Genomic DNA, 24,728 nt, shown 5'->3' on the forward strand with positions numbered 1-24,728 from the left:
ACTATTTACAAGTAACAGGACTTTGTGGATGTGGGTTTAAGAGAGAAATTTTTTAAGTGATGCAATAAAGCACTTGATTTTTTAAAATCCAAATTATGATAAAGTAGACTCAACTGGGTAAGTCTTGTAGAGTGAAGAACTCCCCATATCCAATGCTGTAGAACAAGAAGGAGCAGCTCCAACTACACTTTTAGGAGATGAATTTGCTGACATGGCCATAGTTCTTTCTATGCAACAGAGAAAAGAGCTTCTTTGTGGGAACTGCATCACGTTTCCCTACACCATCCCATAGCACCCTAGAAGGGCACAGAAAAGATTGTAGCTTACTATTAAAGGCCAGTAATCATACCTTGACTTTTAATTAACCAATGATCAGCAAATATGCTTTGATCATTAACTAGAAAAATGCGAAAATAAGTAAATAAAATCATCAACTAAGGTAATTAATTTTAATGAGGCCCTAGTGCTAATCTTATTAAATACCTATCAGAAATATTCTGAACAGATGTAACTCAATATTAATGTTGCATAACACTACATAGCACGGCTATACCATAATCCATTCTATTCATACCATAATTCATTCTATTCTGATTTTAGGAAATTGGATTGTCTCTATGTTTTTGTCACTATAAATATTATCACAGTAAACAATTTTATACATTTCTTAAGAAGGAAGTATTCTAAATAGTTGAGTCCCCAAACCACTTAAAAATAAACTTTTAAAGGAAGTTCAAAACAATCTCCCCATCCCAGTATCCCAACACCATGCAAAATGGGGGTGGTTCACAATTATAAAATGACATTTTAATATGTACTGGTCGTTGTATGAGGTTTTTATTGAACATAATTTAGTGTCTATTCTTTGTAAGAATTCTGACAAGGCATTTCACTGACAGTAGTTTTGGGAAATACACTTTTTATAATCCTTCCCTATATAATCTATTTAATAAGTGTCCTTTTCATTTCTGATTGTTTCTACTCCAAAAAGAGATTAAAAAATATGGGCTTTTTAAAGCATTTAAAACATTATATCACAGATACAGGATATTCTAACCATTTCATTTTATTTATGACTAAAAAGAAATTGAGCTAAGATAAATTTTTTTCATTGATGTAATTAAGCAGCTGACTTTCTGAAGCACCACACTGTGTAAAGGGGTAGCTAAAACCAGCTTTTCAGTTTTTGTGATTATACGTGAAATTATCTGTCATGAGACAAGGAAAACAGGTCACGTAAGATCATAACATTTGCTCCCTCTAACTTATAATAATATAATGGAGTAAAATACCCTTGGCACGGTGGGAGGTATTGATAAAAAACAATTCCTATATCATTTATGTGTCATTACAGGAAACCTTGGGCTTCCCTTTCTAACGTTAGTTTTCATAAAACTTCCACATTTAAGTTCTCTAGGCACAACACAGAAATAAGTTCAGAATTTTTATACAGCTGAGATAAAGTAAGAAACAGGTAAGTACAACAAATATTACCTCTGGTTTAGAATGGAGGGTTGTTCTATGTTCCATCCACCTCCATTTCCAGTGAGCATGGTAACTTGTTTTGTCAATTTATTTGAAATGTCTTCACATTTGTTCATAAGTCTTATAACTACATCCCTTTCTTGGATCAGTGTTTTACAATGCCATATCAAATCTTCTGATAAGCCATTAGTTTTGGACATCTTTGTGAACTATAGCATAAAAAGAAAAATAATTTAATAGTTCAGATCTAGTAAATACAAATCCAGTATCAATTTCTTTCTTTCTGAGGGAAAAAATTTGTTAATTTAATTAAACTTTTACTAATGACCTTAAATCAAGTGCTAAGAGAAGCTTTTCTTCATGTCTACATTTGAATTTCCATGTTTCTCTTTGATAAGTCAAACTCACCATATTGAAATAAAATGTATCTTTCTCCCCAAAACGCACAATCTCAAGCTACTTCGCCCCTAGTAGCTGTTCTCTTATAGAAGAAACTCTCGAGTAACCGTTAATGTCTTCTATGAAGTTTGGTTTTAAAAAAATCTCAGATTCATCTTTATCACCAAAGGAATGGCACCAAGTATTATAACTGTATACCTAAAATCTTGCCTTCATTTTCATCACTTCCCAGGACTATGACATATTATGTTTCAGAACATATGACCACAGTGTATCTAAATTCACAGAGAAGCTCAAGTAATATAAATTCAACACTTATGGGATATACAAGATAATTTCATAAAAAATGCATTATAATGATATACTTTTTTCATATCTAATCTAGAAAAGGTTGGAAAGAAATAAAATTTCCAAACTATTCCAAAGCAGGATTAAAAAACAAAACAAAAACTTACTGGCACTTCACAAAATGGCACTGTGAAATCGTTATTTACACACGATTTTACATCTTCACAAGGGCAACATAACAATCACAATGTGATCTCCCACTTTGTGCTTTCCAGGGAAAAGATTTATAGACAAACACCAGGATATATAAGAATCAGTGCCTTGAAGATGTTAAGGAGGTTCTGTTAGAACTTTTTTTAAAAAGATTTATTTTGATAGAGAACAAAAGCAAGGGGGAGGAGCAGAGGGAGAGGGAGAAGCAGACTCCCCACTGAACAGGGAGTCCGATGCTGGGCTGATGCCAGGGCTCGATCCCAAGACCCTGGGATCGTGACCCCAGCCCAAGGCAGGTGCTTTTTACCAACTAAGCCATCCAGGCACCCCTCTATTAGAACTTCTAATTAAGTATTTTTAGGGTTCCTGGGTGGTTCAGTTAAGTGGTCTGGCTCTTGATTTTGGCTCAGGTCAAAGGTCTCAGGGTCCTGGGACCAAGTCCTGGGATCAAGCCCCAAGGTGTGCCACACCAGAATTGGGGCTCTGCGCTCAGTGGGGAGTCTGCCTGAGGATTCTCTTTCCCTTTCCTTCTGCCCCTCCCTGCCATTTGTGCCCTCCCTCTCTTTCAATAAATAAGTACATCTTTTTTTAAAAATAAATAAATTTTTAAATGGAACCCTAAAATTATAGATCAGAAACCCAATCTAATGCCTGTTGGGGGTAAATGTGTAAATGTATGTTTGTGATGTGTACGTGTGTAAGAGAACAAGAATAACCAGGAAATAAAGAAGAAACATGTACTGTGTACCATGTATGTGCTAGAAACTACTAGATAGCTCTTTTATTCACTAGCTCATTAAATCTTCTCAATAACCGAAGATCAATTCACCAATTCTGGAAGAATAAACCAAGGTTCAATTTCCAAGGTCATCAAGTAGGGTAAGATTCCAAAGTCCATACTGTTTTCTTTTCACTAAAATTAGTACCTCCCTAAGTTTAAAACAAAACAAACAAAAAGACCTTAAAAGTTTAAAAAAAACAAAACTTTTTTTTCCTGTAAACATCTACCATTCACTATGTTCTAATTTTTTAGAAAATAGTACACTGGCTGGTGAAGACACCTGATACATAGACACAGTCCTCGTCCTTACGTGGTTTATAGTCATTGGGCAAGACATGCAACCCATAATTTTAAGTGTAACGACTTCTATTACAAGGGAAAGAACAAAATTTCATGGGCACTTCCCAAAGAGGCTAATATAATCTAGGATCAAAAAGTTCTTTCAGAGTAATAAGGCCAGAAATAAGAAAGAACTATTACGACCCAAAGAAGATCAATTATGTCAGAATCTAGAGAAGAGATAAACTAACATTACAAAAAAAGAAACCACCAGACATAATCCTCCTGATGAAAGAAAGTATCAACAACCATGTAACAGGAGTGGTAGGAGCATTTAACCTTCTAGTTGTAATTTTACAGAAAAACCTGATCCAGAGGAATGTGTTAAACTATACCAAGGAGGTATAAGCAGAAAAATATAGACCAGGAAGCTGTAGAACAAATGATCCAGTTCCTTCACCAAAGATATTAGAGGAAGAGAGAAGGAGAGAGAGATGGATGGGGAAACCTATAGGTTAAGAGACTTGAAGACTGATATCAATCTCAGTATGTGGACCTTATTTAATGGATTCTAATTCAACTTACTCAGAAATAAAAATTTATGGCATTTATTAGAAACAATTTGAACACTGAATGGATATTTTCTAATATTGAGGAATTATTGATGATTTTTTATTAGGTGTGACAATGTAGTTTAGTTTAAGGAAAAAAATCTTTTTTTTATATATATTTCAATTTTTATGGATAAAATGAACTCTGAGATTTGCTTCAAAATAGTATGAGAAGGAAGGAAGTGGATGAGGATAAAGATGAAACAAGATCAGACATCAGCCAGGAACTTAAGCAGCTGATGAGAACATGGGGGTTTACTACACTATTCTAAGTTTTATGTTTGAAATTCTTGTAGGGGAAATAAAGGAGAGTACAGAAAGTAACTCTTATTTCAGGATACTGCATCAGTTTGGGTTGGTTACTAAGATTTTTAAATGAACTTGACATTTTGGTTATTTCTGAAGTCAAAATTTATCTTCCTGGGGCTTCCTATTGTCCCTACCCTTCCTCCCACATAACCCAACCGACATTAGAGATGATCCAAATTATTGCTGCTAGTTTAGAATTTAAATCTATCTAGTAGTAATACACTGTCCATGAATGTAAAACGCCAGATTTTCAAGGAAAAAGTTTCACTAAAAGACGAAGTTGTTAGTATTTGGTCCAGTTATGAGTTAACAGTAAACCCAAATCAGGGGTTTAAATAAAACATACGTTTATTTCTCTTCCATGTAAATGAAGACCTGTAGAAGCACTTCAGATTTGGTATGATGGTTCCCAAGTCAAGGATTTTTCTACTTTGTTGCTTCACATCCTCAATATGTGGGGTTCCTGCCACCGCAATGACATCTTAATCAACAGGAAAAAGGGATCCTATTAAGGACACTTTCCAAAAGTCTAATATACTTCTGCTTACATCCCATTGGACAAAACTTTGTCAAATTACCACAATGAAGGCTGAAAAACGTTGTCCTAATAGACTGTGGGTAATGTAAACAGCCATAAATCTGTTTAAAAGCCCAGAAGGAGTTTTAAAATAAAGAAGAACTTATCCAAAAAAGTTCCATTCAAGAAAACAACAGTTTCTTAGCATTTCACGAGTAACATACACAACACTTCCCAGGCAAAATATTGTGGATATCTGCAGCTAACATTTTCTAAGAACTGGGCAACTAAATGGGCGTTTACTTCATTTAATCCTTAGAAGTCCCACCGGTCAGTACCATGATTACACCCTACTTACAGATGAAATGGAGAATAAGAACTTGCTGAAGGTCAGATAAACTGCTGGAAATGTCAGAATTGGGATGCAAAGCCAGGTCATCTAGCTCCACTATATAATTCACCCACCTCTACCTCTTACTATGTACTCATAAAACCAAGGGAATAAAGAGGCATGCGTGAAATTCAGGAAGAAGAGATCCTACGCGAGAAAGACAAGGATTCCTGAGGGTGTCAGGGAAATGAGGGCCCAAAGCCACAGATGAATAGCAGGCCCATAATCCAACCAGTGTAAACCAAAGCAGGTCATTAAGATCCTGAGGAGACTTTCTTAGGGAGATGAAACTGATGGAATACCTGAAGTGCCTAAAAACTGAGGGGAAATTTAGACAACTGAGGAAAATTTTAGAGTTGAAATAATAAATATATAGAAAATTAAGCAAACAGAAAAATCAAGACAACTAATACCTAGAGAAAACAAAATGCTAAGCTAAGAAAGGCATTTATATAGTGACAACAGTGTAGATAACTAAACAATGATCTTCAAAATTATCCTATTACTAACTTCTATTAGTAGGACTGGGGAATAGGAAATGGGCATGGGAGGTGAGACTAACAATGAGAGTTAATCTCACCATAGTGTTATACTGTCATGTCAACAGATAAGACCTAAAACAAAAATAAAAAATAGCTTTATGCTTATATTACCTAGAGATATGGAAGTGATAAGAACCAGACAAAAGAAGTGAGAGCAGTTATTTGCAGTGTGGGAAACTGGCTGGAGAAGGGGATGGATATGGATTTTTGGAGGGAACAGCATGTAGAATTATTTAACTTGCTAATCTAAATACATAAATAATAAAAATCAAAACGTAAATAAATCTCAATACGTAATTCCACAATATCTTCATTAGTGGTGTATGTATTTGTGCGAGAGAGAGAGAGAGACAGACAGACAGGCCAGCTGGCACTAAGGAAATATGTAAGAACACTCCACTGTTGTTACTGTTTTCTGAAGACAAAATGCATGTAAGAATCCTATAAATTACTTAGCCTCAACAAAAAAAGGATTTAAGAAATGTAAATACTCTAAATACAGGATCTGCTAGTAAATCTAACATTTGCTCATGAGCATAAAAAATATGGTCCTATTTATATAATATGAAATATACAAATGGATGCACAAATAGATGTTCAATCCAGTCTTAGGTGGTGGGTATCTTTGGCAGAATTTTCGCTTATTTTCTTCTTTGTTATTGCAGGTACTGTTTTATTTTAGACAAAGAAAAATCATTCCTCAAAAAAGTGATAAAGCCTTTTTTCTTTTTTTTCGGGTGGAACGAAAAAAAGAAAGCAATTCCTACTTGCTGGATAATAGCGTGGGAAAAAAAAAGAATATCAATATGCCCTGATTACAATCACTTTGATTTAAAAGTCAAGTATCACTCTAAAGACTTTTCTTTTAAAAACAGTCACAAATTGAAGTACCTCTCTCCCACCACAGAGTGTCACTCTTACAATACAAATATTTTTGAACTTCGAAAGGAAGCGGGGATTGTTTAAAACCAGATTTACCCCCTTACCTAACAAGTAACATTTTTGAGGACAGAGTCCTAATCCTATTCACAGATATAAATACATGGCAGCAGCCAACAAAATGCTCAAAATGCATTTATAATTTTTTTATAAATGTTTATCAACTTACACATATTAAAATGCTGAATTTACTGAAAATCATCCTATCAGGAAGTAACAGGCATTACAATACTTTAAGTGACAAACTTAAGCAGTTTATAATAAGAACTGGGAAAACAAAGTAAAGAAGAAAACGGGTGGTCCAAGTTACTAGTAGGCAGGAACAGCACAATGAGGAGCATAAAGTGTTTCTGACATGAACAAAAACCTGGGTTATGTGGTTAACGATCAAGAAAAACTGCATCTACACCGACCTAAATGTTAAGGAAGTAGATGCATATATGAAAAAAGCTCTTAGGTTGAGTTATCCATGAATGAGTAACTCATGAATCTTGCTTTGGTCAGCATACATAACATCCTGATTAAAGTATAAAGATGCAACATCATAAGATTATCACAGATTTAGTAGTGTCCCCACCCTACTTTGCACAAGGCTAGACAAAAATTCAGTAAGTGGTTGGTGAACTGATGCTACCAAATGCGTGAAATCTGGCAGCTAAAATCCCAATTTCACCACCTTAACAGTAAATGTTAAACTGACATCATTGGCTTGCTGTATTTCCAAAGTCTACAGGATTTGATGTTGTGGTTTCTTTAATAATAAACACATGCTTTACTACTGTTAAGCAGAAAAATAAGATGGAAAAATTATGAAAAAAATTTGACAGACAGTATTTAAATTCTGATTCAAAGAAAACAATAGGTGTAAAGCTGCAAACACAAACACTCTCATTCACAATGCACTTATTTTGTTAAATAAATTTTACTAACGTAAAATAGGGTGACTAGAATATCTTACAGCATTTAATGTTTAAAAATTGTAATTCTCTGACAAGGAAAGTCTTAACTGAGGTACTTTTCTAATTTTGTTTTAAATGGCACAGCAAACATAATTTTCACATTCAAACTGTTTTTATAAGACAATGAAATACTAATGAATACATTTAATCTACCAATGTTATAGACTTCAGTTTTAACAAAAATTGTAATTAAAACGTATGTGTACTTGATTTGTTGGCTCAGTATGCATTTTTAAATGAAATATAAATGACTTCTAAAGTTCTGACAAATTCCCCAATCCTTAAGACCAAATAAACTTCAACAATAATATTAAGACTTTACTAGATATTTACATGCTGTTCTTAATATATAATGCCATGTAATTTTCATCAAAGTATGACTGAGTGTCATAATTAAAATTTCAACTAATTCTCATAGGAATTTCTAAAAACAGTAGCTATGAAAACAAAAGTAAATGTTTTCTCTTTTGTTTCTTTCTGAAGTTGTTTATAGGTACATTAAACAACCTTTCTGAATAATAGGAAAGGAGTATATCATATACAGTTTACTAGGATGTACATAATATTTTTACACCTTTGATGATTTTAAGATGAAATTGCTCCCTAAATCAGTCACACTGAAAATTCTAAAGTGATTGAAAGTAGAAGCTTAAAATTCTACACAAATTAAAATTAAAAGCTTACACAGATGTGCCAATGTTAACTGTTCATTTCCAAAAACTCTTCATTTACCTACATTTTTCAGAACAAGTAGCAAGTTTACTTTTTAAATGTTACATAAAATAACCAACATTTAAATAAACAGCTAGCAAAAAATATCATCTTTGTCTTCAATTTTTAGAGAGGGGGCAAGATACAGTAGATTTATGTAGGCAACGCATCATCTACAAAAATTTCATGTTGAGACTAATTTAAACTACGCCATTAATTAGTAGGGGAAATATGCTTTCTACACATTAAGTTGAATATTTTTAAAAAGCATCTGGCACATATAAGTCTGGTATAATTTACTTTTACCATAAGATATTTGGGCAAGTAGTTACAGTTACTAAATACAGTGGTGTAGATAATTGCATTCCTTATTAAATAAATTAGAACCCCAACAAGCCTGAGCAACTGACTCTGCAATAACACAGGAGACCATTAAAGATTAAAAGAAAGAAGAAAAGAATGAAAAGAAGAACAAGAAAGCCCTTCAGCAAATACTTCAACAAATAAATCACTCAGGCAAAGCCGAACAAGTTTTGAAAGGACCTGCTTTAACAGATGTTCTCTGGAAAAGCAAAGGCTTTAGGCAAAAAGAATGGCTTTATTTATTTTTTTAAGCTACGAAATACTAGTAATGTTGTTTCTTTATTTTTCAAATATCTTAATTTTTTTTTAAATGCGTTTTAGAACCACTGTTTAGGGACCCTCCCATACTACCAGTTTAAAGACACTTAATAAGGGAACTTATGCTCTTACAGATTTGTCACAAGTATAAAATTAACCACAAAACAACTTTACTCTCTAAGATAGGGAATAAATCTTCCTTAACATTTCTAAAGCTTCAAGAGGCACTTCATCTTCTAAAGCTTCTAAATCCATATTGCTTTCACAGCAGGGCCTGTATATAATTCATGCTATAAAAGCCCACATTCTCACAAAAGTCAAGGCAAAATTTAAAAGACAGAATTCTTATCTCTCTGTATGAATAAAATCTGCTCACTGCTGACACTTATAAAACTCAAAATACAAGTATTTTGGATAATACTTGTTTATAGGAAATCGAATTCCATACAATGATCATGCAAATTGTACTTACCAGTTACTTATGCCTTCCCTTCATCTAACGCTTGAATCCTAGGCTTCACACACTTTTCTATCTTTTCCAATTAAAAACGCTGCAGCCTGCTACAAGCCACAAAATGGCCGTGTTGTTTAACCAAGAAAAACATGTTAGAGACTGAGCTGTCATTTTTAAAAGAAAAAGAAAATAAACTCTTGCTTCTTTTGTAGTGAAGCATAAAACACTTAGGCTGGCATTTTGAATCATGGAGCTCCCCTGGACGTTGCTATTGCTCTTCAAGTAGCTGTAGTAAAATTTCTGCCACATTCTTGCTTTCTGCATGGTGTCTCAGCATAACAGATCAGAACAGGCTAGCAAACAACTCCTTCCTAAATGTAAGCTCTAATTTCTTCTTCTGCAGTGAAATGAACCAAGTTTCTATGCAAAAGAATGAGTGACAGTATGCCCAGCCAATCAGCTTGGGTTTTTTCAGGAAAATCACCCCTTAATTCATTCAAAATTAGGTCATATGACACTATTTGAAATACTATTGGCTTACAATGAAAGTAATGTTTGCCTCTACACAGGATAAGGCCACCCATCTATGCTTCCCTGGGCTGAAGACACCTTGACTATAAACGGTACTGTGAGTTAAACACACACACACACACACACACACACACACACACAGGGGAAAAAAAATAATGTAGCCTCACCAGAGCTTCCCAACTGTTAAAGGGCCGGAGTTCTGTTATCTTCTGAGCCTTTTTCTGAGAACACTGAGGAATCAAAGTAAGTTCACCAATTGAAGCATCTTGAAGAAAGTGAAGAATTTTACCCTTATAGCCATCCTCCATCACTTCTTCACCACTACTGTAGTCCTCATCTAGTGAACTACCCACATCAGAGCCCGAATCGTATTCAGAGTCTTCAATAACTCTCTTAGGATTAAATACATTTTTTTTACGTTTCTTGTTAAAACCATTTTGTGGTTTCATGGAACATTTCTGCTTCAGTTTTGTTTTAGCTGCATTTTTAGGGTAATTCTGACTTCTTGAAGAAGCTTCTTTTCCATTTGGAAATTCACTTTGTGAAGCATACTGCATATCTGTGTAGAAAGAAAGACAAAAATAACTAAGATATAAATTAAATATAAAAATATAAGCCCTCAAATAAGATAAAAAATTACCTAAACATGTTATTTTCCTTTTGAATACAGAATTCAACCATAATTTGTTAAATTTTGATATGATTTAAAGAGAAATACTGAAGTGGAATTTGAAGTACAATGAGTTGAAATAGTTTCAAAAACAGATGGTAACTTTAAAAAAAAGAATAAAACCCCCCATTTTCTAACAAAGGTCCTGAGAATACATATGGCAGCTGCAATTCTGTGAGATATCCTAGATGCTACTTAGCAGCCCCATCTCCATGCCAACACTGATGGGTATAGCAAAAACATGTTCACCCTAAATTAAAACCATCCCTATTATATTAATTTTCCATCACCATGTCTATCTGTTGAAATATACTATTATTAAAAAACACTGCTACTTTATCACTAGTTAACCTATCATACTCCATAGATCTCTAAGATGTCTGTGATTGAAGATAACTGTTATTTCTTACCAGTTAATCTATAACACAATACTTTACTGTTCAGAATGGTTGTTTTACTTACTTGAAGAGCTCTCAGACTACCCACTGATTACCATACATTCATTCTTGTACATACATAAAAGAGAAAAATAAATTGTATAAGGTAGTCCTCAAATTCTTCACATTCATAATCTATCTCTTTTGAATCATTTTCAGATGCAGAATTGGTGATATTCGTGGCTTTCTTTCTTCCACACAGTATCACTCTCTGTGCCATCAAGAGCGCTGGTACTAAAATATTTCTTAAAAGAACTTATTAAACAACAAAACCAAAAACCCTAAAGCCACTGTACTGGGCTTTCTAAGCTGGTTTTGCAATCAAGCAGGAATCAATTAGATCAGCTCTTCATGAGGATGTTACATGTGATTCAACTCTTCTTCACCACTTCTCCTCTAACATCTAGCTCTGAAAGTTAAAAGTGCTCCAGTACAGGTTTAGGGACTTTCTTCCATGCCAGTGAAATTCATCTTTTAGGTTTTTGATACTGGTGCTTCTGATATTCATTGTAAGAGAGCAGGCTAGGACACCTACTTTACAGTGATTATAAACCACCAGCCATCCTAAGAGCCATCCTGCGAGCTGCTAAAATACAAAAAAATGTTCCTTTTATATTCAGTAAAACATGGTAATTTAAAGTAGCCTTAACTATCAAAAAAAAAAAAAAAGCTAAATGGAAAAAGATATTTACTATTTCACTTTACACTGCCATTAAAGAACAGGCCAAAACACCTGGAAACTGGTCGTTTAAAAATTTTTTACATCATTATTTCCAAGATTTTTTACAATCCCATTCTCTGATTATTAGCTAATAGGTTTACATTTTCTTATATACCAAAATACAGAACATAACAGGAAGTATGCGTTTTCTAGGACAGAAGAGCTAATTACCTTGGTCTTCTGCAAACACTTTTAAAGATTCTAAAGCTTCTGTGTACATCCATTCATGTTCCTTGAGTACTTCCCTTAGTTCCTAAAAATAAGTCATTGATCTTTTTATTAAAAATCTAAAATTAACAACTTGTAAAAAAACCGTTCATGCTCTTTTAAAATTAAGTAAATCACTTGAAAATTCGTATCTGATTATTTCACATGTTTATATGCAGCTTTAAAAATGCTGTGTATATAAAATTTCACCTCTGCGAATTTGTAAGTCTTCAAAGGAAAAGAAGCTAGACTTTTTCTGCATTTCTACTCTCCCTACGAAGTGCTCTGACCACAAGAGGATCAAAAATGTTTCTTCAATCAAACTTCACCATGCAGGTAGGCTTTTTACAAACTGCCAACTTCAAAACATATAGTTTCAACACATGTAAAGAACCAACCTAACAACAAGATTTTGCATTTAGCTTATCAGAACTCAGCAGATGTACTCCTGTGCGTACAGCTGAATAAATCAATGCAAGTGTGAATATATTCTAAATGTTAAACAAATAATGTGCTTCTACATACAAACAGGTGACTGAAGAGAAGTAAGCTTGGCATGAATCTTTATATATAGACTCTGGAAGCATTCTTACTACTTAGCAAGTAGAACAAAGCTTATGGAATACTAAAATACTGAAATGCAGTATTATACTTTAAAATTCTTTTTTTTTTAAGTTTCTTTATTTTTTTAGTAATCTCTACACCAAATGTGAGGCTCGAACCCAGGATCCTGAGATCAAGAATCACGTTTTTCTAAGTCAACCAGGCACCCCTAACGCTTTAAAATTCTTAACGAAAATTTTAAAGGACAGGATATGAAAAAGGCTGAAACAGTTGACTTGGCTTTCTACATATTCACATTTCATATATAAGTCCCAATTGTTATGTTTACTATGATTATAGTTACTATGCTAACACAGTTAGCAATTAAGGTAAATAAACAACGTGAAGAATTAACAAGCAGTATAAAAGTATTTTATAATATTGATAAAGGAGTATATTTAATTAAGAAAATGCAAAACATACCCTAAGCTTTTCCACAGTTTATCTCAAACACTATTTTGTTCCAAATATTTACACAGATTAAATTTCTGTCCACAACCACCTACCTGTTTATCAAAATTGGGAAATTCCTTTTGCAATTTCAATACAATACTTTCTTGTTTTTCCCAATTATTACTAGATTCTGCAGACTCATTTGATTCTTCTCCCTAATGGAAAGAAAAAAGAACCATTTAAGGAGATCATCTACAATGTTAACAGTCTTAAGACAATTACATTTATATGTGACTTGATTTGGAACTTACTGCATTAAGAAACCAAAAATGTTTCTTGTTTCTTGTGAAAACTAACAAATTTCTATCTTCAAGGATAAAAACATGGCTGCTTTATGATCACCAAAAAACCTAACTGCCTATGCAAAACCCCCACTTCATTCATAAAGCATTCAAAATGAGGGGCGCCTGGGTGGCACAGCGGTTAAGCGTCTGCCTTCAGCTCAGGGTGTGATCCCGGCGTTATGGGATCGAGCCCCACGTCAGGCTCCTCTGCTGTTGAGCCTGCTTCTTCCTCTCCCTCTCCCCCTGCTTGTGTTCCCTCTCTTGCTGGCTGTCTCTATCTCTGTCGAATAAATAAAATCTTTAAAAAAAAACAAACAAACAAACAAACAAAAAAAATGAGATAAATCTGCTAAAAGACCAGAATGTTCCTCAAATTACTCTAAACAATTCGGGTATATTGAAGTATATTTGCTAATGGCAAATAAAAAAAGTGATTCAAATATCTCATCTATGCACACAATTTTATACCTCTCTACAAATTTCAAATACTGAGAGAAAAAAGTTTACTTTTCATTTGGTGCTGATTCACAGAATGGCTTGAGTATTAATTGTTCAGCCACAACATAAAAGTAACACGATGATAAAGAGACTTATGTGAAACCAAAACACTAATCTGGCAATAATTATAGTCACTCATACAATCTCTTTCTTGTCACTTAACTTGACTTAAAGAAACTGGTTAAAATTCCACATTTAAGGGGCACCTGGGTGGCTGAGTCAGTTAAGTGTCCGACTCTTGGTTTCAGCTCAGGTCATGATCCCAGGTCGTGGGATCAAGCCTCACGACAGGCTCAGTGCTCAGTGGGGAATCTGCTTGAGATTCTCTCTCCCCTCAAAATAAATGAATAAATCTTTAAAAAAAAAAGATTCTTGGGTTCATGCATAAGAAAAATCTTGCATCTCAGTCAATCAAAAAACATTTTTATCTAATTCTGCTTAGAACTGTGCCACATGCCATATAATCAAGATATAGAAAAATAGAGCCTCATGTTTTCTCTTCTACCTCCTTTCTTATCCAACAACTAAATGTTATTTTTCTTTCCCCACACAAAATAGAAATACTAAATTGTGACTGATACCTCTGCTGCACAAAGGTATATGATGGAGTTCCACAAGACAGATGCAAATAGAATATTATGGAAGTCTGAAGTAGGAAGAAGAAAACTGCATGTGTTTTTATAATAGTGAATGGCCCATTTGGGTTGAAGCACAGAGACTATGGGTAGGTTAAGAGGCTGAAAAATCAGAGCTAATACTGCATTTGGCATGGAGTGCAAAACTAAGGTCAGCCTTTATTAAGAAAGCAAAAGATTTTGAGCTGGGGAATAAAACACTAATATGTGGCGAAAGCATTTCAAAGCCCTCAGAAATTCATACTGCCATCCTCGCTTAATAGCTGAAGACACTGAAACTCCAGGAACAAACCTTTTAGAGGTCACAGACAAGTAATAACTATCTAAGGCAGGAACAGAAACTTAGGTGTCTAACTGTACATTGGTGTTTTTCTACTATGTAAATGTTTCCTAAACCTTAGTCATTCACAGAGCACACACCTTGTTTTAAATATATCAAATGTCCATCAAAGAATGAATGGATAAACTAAGTATATACATAAAATGATATATTATTCAGCCTTAAAAAAAGAAGTACTGGGGCGCCTGGGTGCACAGTCGTTAAGCGTCTGCCTTCGGCTCAGGGCGTGATCCCAGCATTCTGGGATCGAGCCCCACATCAGGCTTCTCCGCTAGTAGTCTGCTTCTTCCTCTCCCACTCCCCCTGCTTGTGTTCCCTCTCTCGCTGGCTGTCTCTCTCTGTCAAATAAATAAATAAAATCTTTAAAGAAAATAAAAATTAAAAAAAAAAGAAAAGAAGTACTGATACTTGCTACAATGTGGATGAACCTCCAAAAACATTATGCTAGGTGAAAGCCAGACACAAAACATAACATATTGTGTGCTTTTATTTACATGAAATATCCAGAATAGGTAAATCCATAGACAGAAAGCAGACTGGTGGCTTCCCAGGACTGGGGGAATGAGAGAATGGAGAGAAATGACTTAAAATGGAATGGCATGCTATTATAAGGTGATAAAAAGATTTTGCAACTAGATAGGGTGGTAGACTGGCAATGAACTGTTCATTCTAAAATGGTTAATTTTATGCTATGTGAATTTTACCTTAATAAAAAAAGTTTGACATTTGGAAAGCAGTAAAATATCTTTTGCGAATCAAATATATGATAGCACAAATTAAACATTCAGAAGATGGTATACCTCTTATTTGATGTCTGCTCTCAGACTGAACACTTCTGCCAGCTCTGCTAATCCCTGGTGACTTAAAATACCTATGCAATCCAGTGGTTACACTAGAGCTTTACAGAAGACAGGTGATACACAGTTTGGGCCTAAATCTGTTTCTCAGTGGTCAGTAGGGTTATAAATTAATCTGTGGTTATTTTTCCCATTCCAGAATGCAGAACTGGACCAGACATCTTTAGGACTGGCAGCAATCTCATATTAGCTCCTTGGCCTGTAGAGTAAGGGCCATTATTGTAGGAAAAAAAACAAATCCAAGTTCCTAAAACTGAGGAGGGGGCAGAGGAGGAGCAAGGGGAAGAGGAGAAGTAAAAGCAGCAGCAGCAATACCACATTCCTGAAGGAAATGAGAGATGGCTATCACCATCCCATCCCAATGTAATGGGGCTCCCTAGCCTATACTAAAGCTGGATGATGGGTTTTGGGGGATTATTTCAGGTTATCATAAATGAAGAGGTGATGACCCCAATTTTAACTACCATACCAGATGTGGTGTTTTTACTGGAGCAAATCAATAAAACTGTGTAGTTATCAATCTGTCGGATGCTTCGTCCCTCACTGCCCCATGCCAATTAGAAAGGACAAGCCAAAGAAACTTGCTTTCATCTGGGCAGGGTCAGTGATAAATACACCTTCACTGTTTTTAGGGCCATGCTAACTCTCCTGCTCTTTCCTTATACAGTATTCTAGGACTGACAGTTCCACACAGTCCACAGAATTCACTTTAATCATCTACACTAAAGACATCACACTGACTGGACTTGGTAGGCAAGAAGTAGTAGGTACCTAAGTAAGATACATGCAAGCCAAAGAGTGGGAAATAACCCCCCTCAAATTCTGGGGACCACCACTTTCATGAATTTTATGGGTGATCCAATGTGGGGCATGCTGCAAATGCCATTCAAAAGAAAAAAAAAAAGGAAAGAAAAAGGGTATATACTGTTTAACTCTACGAAAGAAGCACAACTCCTGGTCGGCCTCCTTCAAATACTGGAGGCAAGGTATACTTCACTATGATGTGTGCTGCTTAATCCGTTTACAAGCTAACTCTTAACACTGTCACAGTTATGAATGGGGCCCACATTAACAGAAAGCTCTGGAGCAGGTCCACGATACAGTACAAGGTGCTCTGCCACTTGGGCTTCATAACCAACAAGCAGATGCAATGTCCTCAAAGAATCTGTGGCTCATAAGGATGCTGTACGGTGTCTCTAGAAAGCCCTAATAGGAAGATCACAAGCTTTTGAAGCAAGGTCAGATGTCCTCCTGCTGAAAACTACAGTCTGTTCTGCTACATGACATATGTGTTTCCAAAATTACTGCGCTGTGCAAAATCATTAAAATAATAAACTACAGTGTTCAAGAAAAATCATGTTAGAGGCACGATATTCAAAAACTTCATCAGTGACACATTAAAAAAAAGAGAAAGGATCCTTAAAACAGGGTAGCACAATTTTACATACTTTAAATGGTTAAGAAATATATAAATACAATAAATATGAACTGAAGTCTGCTTGGGGGTGTTAGCACTGGAAGGATTGCAGCTTCTGAGTTACTGTGAAGTAGTAAGAGGGTTATCTGAAAATGAACAAATATGTTAACAGCAGCTATGGAATGCCATGATTCACTGTCCTTGTGTTATCTCTGCTATACTGGCTGAAAATATAAGCAATTATAAAATAAACAAATATATATTTCTGCTCCTTTGCTAGCCCTTCCTTTCATTCTAATGCTATACATATGTTTGTTTGTTTGTTTGTTTTTAACTTATTTATTTGGGGGAGAGAGAGACAGCAAATACACGTGCAAGCCAGGCGAGGGGCAGAGGGAGAGGCAGAGATCTTAAGCAGAATGCATCAAGCGCTGAGCTCGGAGCCCAATGTAGGACCTGAACTCACAACCCTGAGATCATGACCTGAGCTGAAATCAAGAGTCGGATGCTTAACTGACTGAGCCACCCAGGCGCCCCCGTCTCTATGGTTCTAAATTCAACTGGATGCTATTCATGATTCTTACTACGTTCAGCATTAAAGCCATTATTTTCAAAACAGTACAACTGTTTTCAGTAACACTTAAAACACCTGCTAACTTGATGTGTTAAGCCTTTTAGTCTTCACCACTGTCATCACCTTCTGCATCCACATCCACATGGCCAGCAGCAGCAAATTACTGCAAGAGTTCTGTGGTCAGATGATCAGAGTGGGACCTGAGCTCTTCAACATCTCCAGTTTCTACTTCCTCAAACCCAACCTGCTTTCCTAAATCAACACAGCTTGTTCTAGGTTTTAAAAACTTCTCTAAAGAATCAAAATCTTTCAAAATCACAAATAAGTCAAGGAGAGTTTTCCACCACACATAATGCAAACACTCTTTTATCACTCCAGGCTTTTCCAATGGTAGCAATGAACATTCTGATGTTCAATCTATTCCCAAATTCTATAACCACATCTGCATTCTTTCAGTAATGGCAATTAGCATCTTAAATGCTCACTTTAAACAGGAAGCCATAAATGCTGTAATTACATTTTTATCACAGGGCTATCTCAGACAGGTGGACTTCTGAGGCAAAAAGAAGAAAACGGGGTTGAGTTCAGTTTTTGTAAATAGGCAGGCTTGATGCATTAAGAGTTTTTAAGGAAAGTTTTTTCATTTGTTTTTGTTTTTACAATAATTCTCTTGCAACAAACAAGAATTTAGTAAAAATATCAATGCAGATTTGGGCAATCCATCCATTTTTCCTATACCTGTAGTGAACTCTAAGGCTGACTTTACTTCTTTTAAAGGGCTCGGCTCAGTTTGGTGAGTAATAAACTACTATTGGTTTTAGCTCTAAGTCTCTACCTGGCACTAGTGCTGAACATCACAGTAACGCTATCTTTCAAAGCCCTAATTCCTGTTTTCTGTCTTTCAAATTTGAGACCTGTAAGGCAGGCATTCATAACAGATACCTGTTTCATCAAAATTGAGAGCTTAATTTGGTGTACAGTTACTTCCTTTAGCTTACTTGTATATCACACCTGGAAAATTCTTTTGCAGCCTTCCCATCTGCACTCATCACTTGTGTGTGACAGTTGATGGCTTAGGAATTTGCAGCACTGTTTGAAACTACTGAAGCAACCACTGGTGGCACCAAAAGAAGCTACTTCTGCAGGAAAAGGTTGTTCCTGACTTTTTCACTCGTTGATCTTTAATTCAAACACTCAACAATTTTCTTTTCTCCTATTTCTTTACACCTATCCTTACTGACTTCCCAGCATTTCATGACAGTCCAGCAGTTATTATATTTGTGGCACTGTCTCTAATGCTCCACAATGTGGATTCCTTTATGCCTGTTGCTCAGGATATAGCACATATTCTCATTTCTTCCCAAATGTCTGTTTCAAGCTTTTCTTCAACACTTAAACTTTCCTTTTCTACGTACTGCCCGGTATTTTTGACCGAGATTCCTTAGATACGTTTGGGATGCTGAAGAGGTGCTTTTTTTCCAAATAGAAAAGTTCACCAATGTGAAAGAACAGTAAAACACAACCTCATGGGATAATAAACACGGTAAAATGAGGCAGCCAGTAGATGTCTGGGGTGCGTGCATTTTATGTATTCCTATGTGGCCCAGTGCAGCTGGGTACAGTGTTCTGTGTTCACCCAGTACTTCTCATGAACGAAACAGTACATAAATAACACAAAATTTAGGTTACACTAAAATTGCTGTTTAACATTATTTACTGCACTGGAACAAATTCACATTTTAAAAACAGAATGGACTGATCTCTTTTTGTGAAACAATTGTTGGCTTGATAGGGAGTCCTAACAGGAACAGAATGGTTGACGATGGGACATCAAATGACCAGGAGACTTGAGCTGTTACGTGATCTTATTATCTGATCTTCCAAGCCTAAAACTGAGCATGAACAGCAGCAACCCATCGTCAAAACGGCAGACTGAAATTGAACTTGAGCAGGTTCAGGAGGCATAAATAAGTTGCATGTACAGCAGTCCCAGACTCCCATTGTACCTACTTCTGCTTTACTGCTACCCCTCCTTCAACCAGTATCTATGGCACTTCTGGGAATTCTTTATGATCAAATAAAATGAGGGAAAACCTTGAACTTTTTTCAAAGGGTTTATATACCGTTAGAAGCAGCCCAAAGTGAAGTAAATAACTGCTATGATTTAACCTCATTTTAAAGAGTAGCCCTGTGCACAATATTGGGCAGTACATCTTATGTTCAATTTGTATAGAAAGAGATGGCTACATGTATAGAGCTATGATATATTATGGACAGAAGGCAAGAAGGAGAGTAAAAGATCAGAGACCAGAAGTTTGGGAAAGAGGAAACTAACATATCATATACAAATATACAGAAAACCTAATTCACATAGTACACTGTGACACCATAATGTTCCTGACCAGGGACCTACGAAAAGTGCATCAATGAATTCATGCCCAAGTTCAGTGATTTCACCATGGGCCTCAGTACTTAGAAGCAGCAGGCTTATAGAACAGTGGTACCACTTAGTGAAAATTCAGCAAATGATCTTATAGAGAACACCCAAGACTGATGTGTTATTCAACAGGATGTATGAAGAAAGTAAATACTTTGAATCAGCAATCAGTATGATGCCATTTTCCCCACAGCCATTATATATAGATCTATATAATGTGGGACTAGTGTCTTACACTACAGCTGTTATACTACACCTAAAAAACCCACTCACAGAATTTTTACTTCCTATCAGTATTAGTTCTTCAGAAAAAATGCTTCTATGTAGGGACATTAACAACAGTCTCATTAAATTAGGGTTAGAGATTGCCTCCTGGCTACTTTGGGCTCCTTATACCATTAAATTATAGGTTAAAAAAAACAAAGTTACTATACTAGTTGGGGTAACTGATTTTGATTTTGATTACCAAGAAGAAATTGTGCTGTCTTGAATGCAGACAGGAAGACTATGTCTGGTTTCACTGGGAGGCCTCTCAGTAGTTCTACTCATAAAGTAGAAAGTTAATGGAAAACTACAGAGTAACCCAATAAAAGCATAACTGTAATTATTTTTAGATAAGCAGTTAAATATTAAAGATGTCATCTAGAAGAATTATAAATAGCTGCCACTGAGGAGGAGGAAATGGTGTTGGTGGTGGTAACAGCTGTTTTTCCTAAGTGTTCAACTATATATTAAAAGTATATTTTCCCAAAGTTACTTCATGCCACTAGAATATCATTAATAACTGATTTTATAACTCAGAGATAAGCAATTAATACCAGATAAATTAAAAAGAAAGCAAAAAGTCATAAAGGAAATGCAAACACATTCTGATTTGGTTGTGAAAAAGGACTGATTCACATAGGTCTAATATTCACAGATTCAAGATATTCTATGCCTAACAGCTGATTTTGATACTGCAATTCAAATGTAACTTACATGATCCAGTCTTTTCTTTTTTATAGACTGATCATCATTAAATTCATCTTCCTCATATGGCTCTGAAGAAGAAGATAATTTTCTTTTCCTGGGTCCACCACCTTCTAAAACAGAGAAGAACAATCAAAGTCTGCACAGTTATTATAAGAAGCATTAATGCAAAATAAAGGCAAAAATGTTATTACAATGAATACGTGTAGACAGTTCTCTTGACATCAGGTCCAATGTTATTTCTTCTACATATCATGTGTACTCAATAAATGTCAACTGAATTAAAGGAAAAATAGAGACTCTTATCAGTCTTTCAAAAGTAGAAATCACTGTAATAATGTTATTTGTAAACCATCATGTTATTTAACAATAACATAAAACACTAAACTGACGGGTAATTCTACAGAGCAATACTGAAAGGAAAGGATTCTCCCCAGTGACTGAGTGTTCAGCAGTGAAAAAAAATGAGCCCTATCAAGTGCAGCTTATTTGAATACCATCACTGATACCAAAACTGTTTACTATGTACCAGGCTTTACAAAGGGCTTTTATTAACCGTTGTTTCATTCATCTTCCACAATAAACTTACAAAGTAGGTCACAGTCTTTCTCATTTAACAAATGAGGAGGAAGTGAAATATAGACAGCTCAAGCGATTAATGCTCTTAACCTAAAACCAAGAGAGTGTAACACAGAAGCTGTTAACAGCGATAGAAAATTTACATATTCTGTCATAACTGAAAGAAAAGCTCAAACTACATGATCTTAAGAAGCTATATTACAGGGGCACATGGCTGGCTCAGTAGGTAGAGCACATGACTCAGTCTCAGCATTGTAAATTCAAGCCCCACACTGGGTGTAGAGACTATGTAAAAATAAAATCTTAAAAAAACAAAAAAAGGAAGCTATATTACATATTTGTACTTTGAATACATTTATCTATTTCTTATATACTTTTACTTTCAGAAAGCAAATTCCTCAGACATACTTCTGTGCTAATATGAAACCATCTGCTAAAGCTTACGAAAGTACAGTATTAATTAAATCAGTACCCTAACTTTGCTGTTAGAAATGAAACTTGTAAAAGTACAATATTCAAACTAAATATAAACATGACAGCTTTTAAGCTGAAAGCCTAAAAGTTTTATAGTATAGTTGTAACAAAGTGAGCAAATGTTATTAACTTTTTGAAGTATAATTTCATGTGTGAATGGTTAAATTTTTATCTTCCAATTTATTTCATAAAGTAAATGTGCATTCTGCAGAAACCAACTAATTCCCATTATCCACTTTAAAAAGGGATTATTACCCATATATTTATTGGGGTAGGGTGAGCAGTGTTAGTAATAATCTAAGTCTGAAAAAAGCTTCAAACTAGATGATTTATGCCATGTCACCTAGACAGGTTTCTTTCCTAAAAGAACAAAAACTTTGTTTTGTCAATAAAGGATTCTTCAACCTTAATTATCTGTTTAAACATCTTTCCTTTTTGTTAATATTATGACACCAAATATTTACATGTATTTAAAGAGGCTACAAGCAAAAAATTTGAAAATGTGGGGGAGAAAATGCAAATCTAAAATTTTAGTATGAAAAGGTTACATAACAGCACACAATGCTGCCTACATCTAAATCTACTCTATTTATAATTAATTAAAAATTTGGGGGGCGCCTGGGTGGCACAGCGGTTAAGCGTCTGCCTTCGGCTCAGGGCGTGATCCCAGCGTTCTGGGATCGAGCCCCACATCAGGCTCCTCCACTATGAGCCTGCTTCTTCCTCTCCCACTCCCCCTGCTTGTGTTCCCTCTCTTGCTAGCTGTCTCTATCGCTGACAAATAAATAAATAAAAAATCTTTAAAAAAAAAAATTTGGATGTATCTGTGTTACACTGTGCTCACCTCAAGTGTAGCTACCGTTTGTCACCATACAATGCTATCACAGTATCACTGACTATACTCCCTGAGCTGTGAGAGATGCTCATTGTGTGGTAGTGCAGCATAAGGCACGGTTGTTGAATCACTGTTGTACACCTGAAACTCATGAAACACTGCTATACTTCAATAAAAAAATTTTTTGCATATATCCAAAGAAAAATTAATATTTTCCACTGAATATCACTTCCAAATTGTGTTTCATAAATTCCCATCTTTTACTGGGAGCACCCATCATCAATTTCAGAAAAAAAAAAGTTAAAATTGTACGTCATACCCCACATGAAAATGAATTTCATCTAAGTTCAGTATTTAACAATAAAAAATAAAACATAAAACTGTAAAAGGAAAATAGACAAAGAACACATATAGGCAGTTCAACAGGAAAAGAAAATGAAAAGACGCTAAACTTCATTAATAATTAAAAAACAGGTAAAATAAAAAAATACCAGTATTTTTCATCCATTAAAAAAGAGTAGTAAATAGACACTCTAAGCAGACCACAGGCACCAAGGCACTTTTAAACATTATGCACTGTTATGCCCTTTATGGAAGACAATATAAATAATACATCTCAGAATTTTAGATGTCTTTTAGTCCAACAATTCCTTCTCTAGGAATTTATTCGACAGAACTGATGGAAATGTGTGCTTAAGTATACACACAAGAATTCTGTCTAAATGCCCAGAATATTAAACAAATCAGAATATATGCATAAATCCCACTCTTATAAGGTAGACTTCTAAAAATAAGCATGGAAAGATGTCTCTAATAAATGAAAAGGTTACAAAGCAGAAATATAAAAGGATCACAATCACCTAAAAATGTTTTGCTTATTTTTCTACAAACATAGAGAAGTGGAAGAAATAGCTAGACTCCTGACAACACTGATAAAAAACTTTGGATATATGTATTATTTTTTGTTTTTGTAACCTAGTATCCCTAAACGAAAACTTTCAGAAAGCAGTGCATAAAAGGTACCCCTATTTTTTAATATGTGAAATATTATCTGTAAGAGATTATAACTTGTGTTAAAACCAATATCCAATATCATGATGCGTAGAACGGTCCAAAATATCTTACAGATATTTAAAAAGGCCTTTTTGGGGAAAACTGTCCTAACATATCCAAAATAGATTCCTGTCTTAATGATACTGTATATTGAAGGCTATCTTATGTTGGCGAGGCAAAGCTGTCATTCTCTCTATCACCTCAGAAGTGTAAAGTACTAAAGATGAAGATGACTGATAACGACAGTCTAGTCCATTCCAAGATGAGGCATGGAAGCCTACTTTAAAAACAAGAAAACCCTGATTTCTTCTTTCCTTGTAACTTTCCACTTGAAAATATATATTTTTTTTTATTATTACTATCATTAAATAGGCTCCATGCTGTGCATGGAGAATAATGCGGGGCTTGAACTCACGACCCTGAGATCAAGACCTGAGCTGAGATCAAGAGTCATACCCTTAACCAACTGAGCTACCCAGGTGCCCCGAAAATATTTTTAAATAAGAAATAATATCAGTGTACAGTGTAAGAATGAGAAGAAAAAAACTCAGATGAAGTTCAAATTTAATGAGGATTGTGAACTCCATGAAGGCAAAGGTTTTGTCCATTTTGTTTCCTTATGTATCTTCGATGCCTAAAATAGCATGTGGCACCT

The 24,728-nt window shown here is 35.1% G+C and overlaps 1 protein-coding gene across 7 annotated transcripts in view; it reads right to left on the reverse strand.

The window, feature by feature from the left end:
* Positions 1–24,728, reverse strand: part of SMARCAD1 (SWI/SNF-related, matrix-associated actin-dependent regulator of chromatin, subfamily a, containing DEAD/H box 1) — a 74,973-nt gene that overhangs the window by 22,391 nt on the left and 27,854 nt on the right. For 4 of the 7 annotated variants that reach the window (XM_011219799.3, XM_019795337.2, XM_034671496.1 and 1 more), the window contains exons 6-10: positions 21,142–21,245; positions 13,175–13,276; positions 12,030–12,111; positions 10,198–10,589; positions 1,495–1,694 (exon numbers count right to left, since the gene is read on the reverse strand). In XM_011219799.3, coding sequence (XP_011218101.1) covers positions 1,495–1,694; positions 10,198–10,589; positions 12,030–12,111; positions 13,175–13,276; positions 21,142–21,245 — 880 coding nt within the window. Of the gene's footprint in view, positions 1–1,494; positions 1,695–4,711; positions 4,828–10,197; positions 10,590–12,029; positions 12,112–13,174; positions 13,277–21,141; positions 21,246–24,728 lie in introns of those variants that run through there. The other 3 variants (XM_019795338.2, XM_034671497.1, XM_034671498.1) reach the window with 2 other exon arrangements.

The sequence above is a fragment of the Ailuropoda melanoleuca genome, chromosome 11 (assembly GCF_002007445.2).
Source record: "Ailuropoda melanoleuca isolate Jingjing chromosome 11, ASM200744v2, whole genome shotgun sequence".
NCBI lineage: Eukaryota > Metazoa > Chordata > Mammalia > Carnivora > Ursidae > Ailuropoda > Ailuropoda melanoleuca.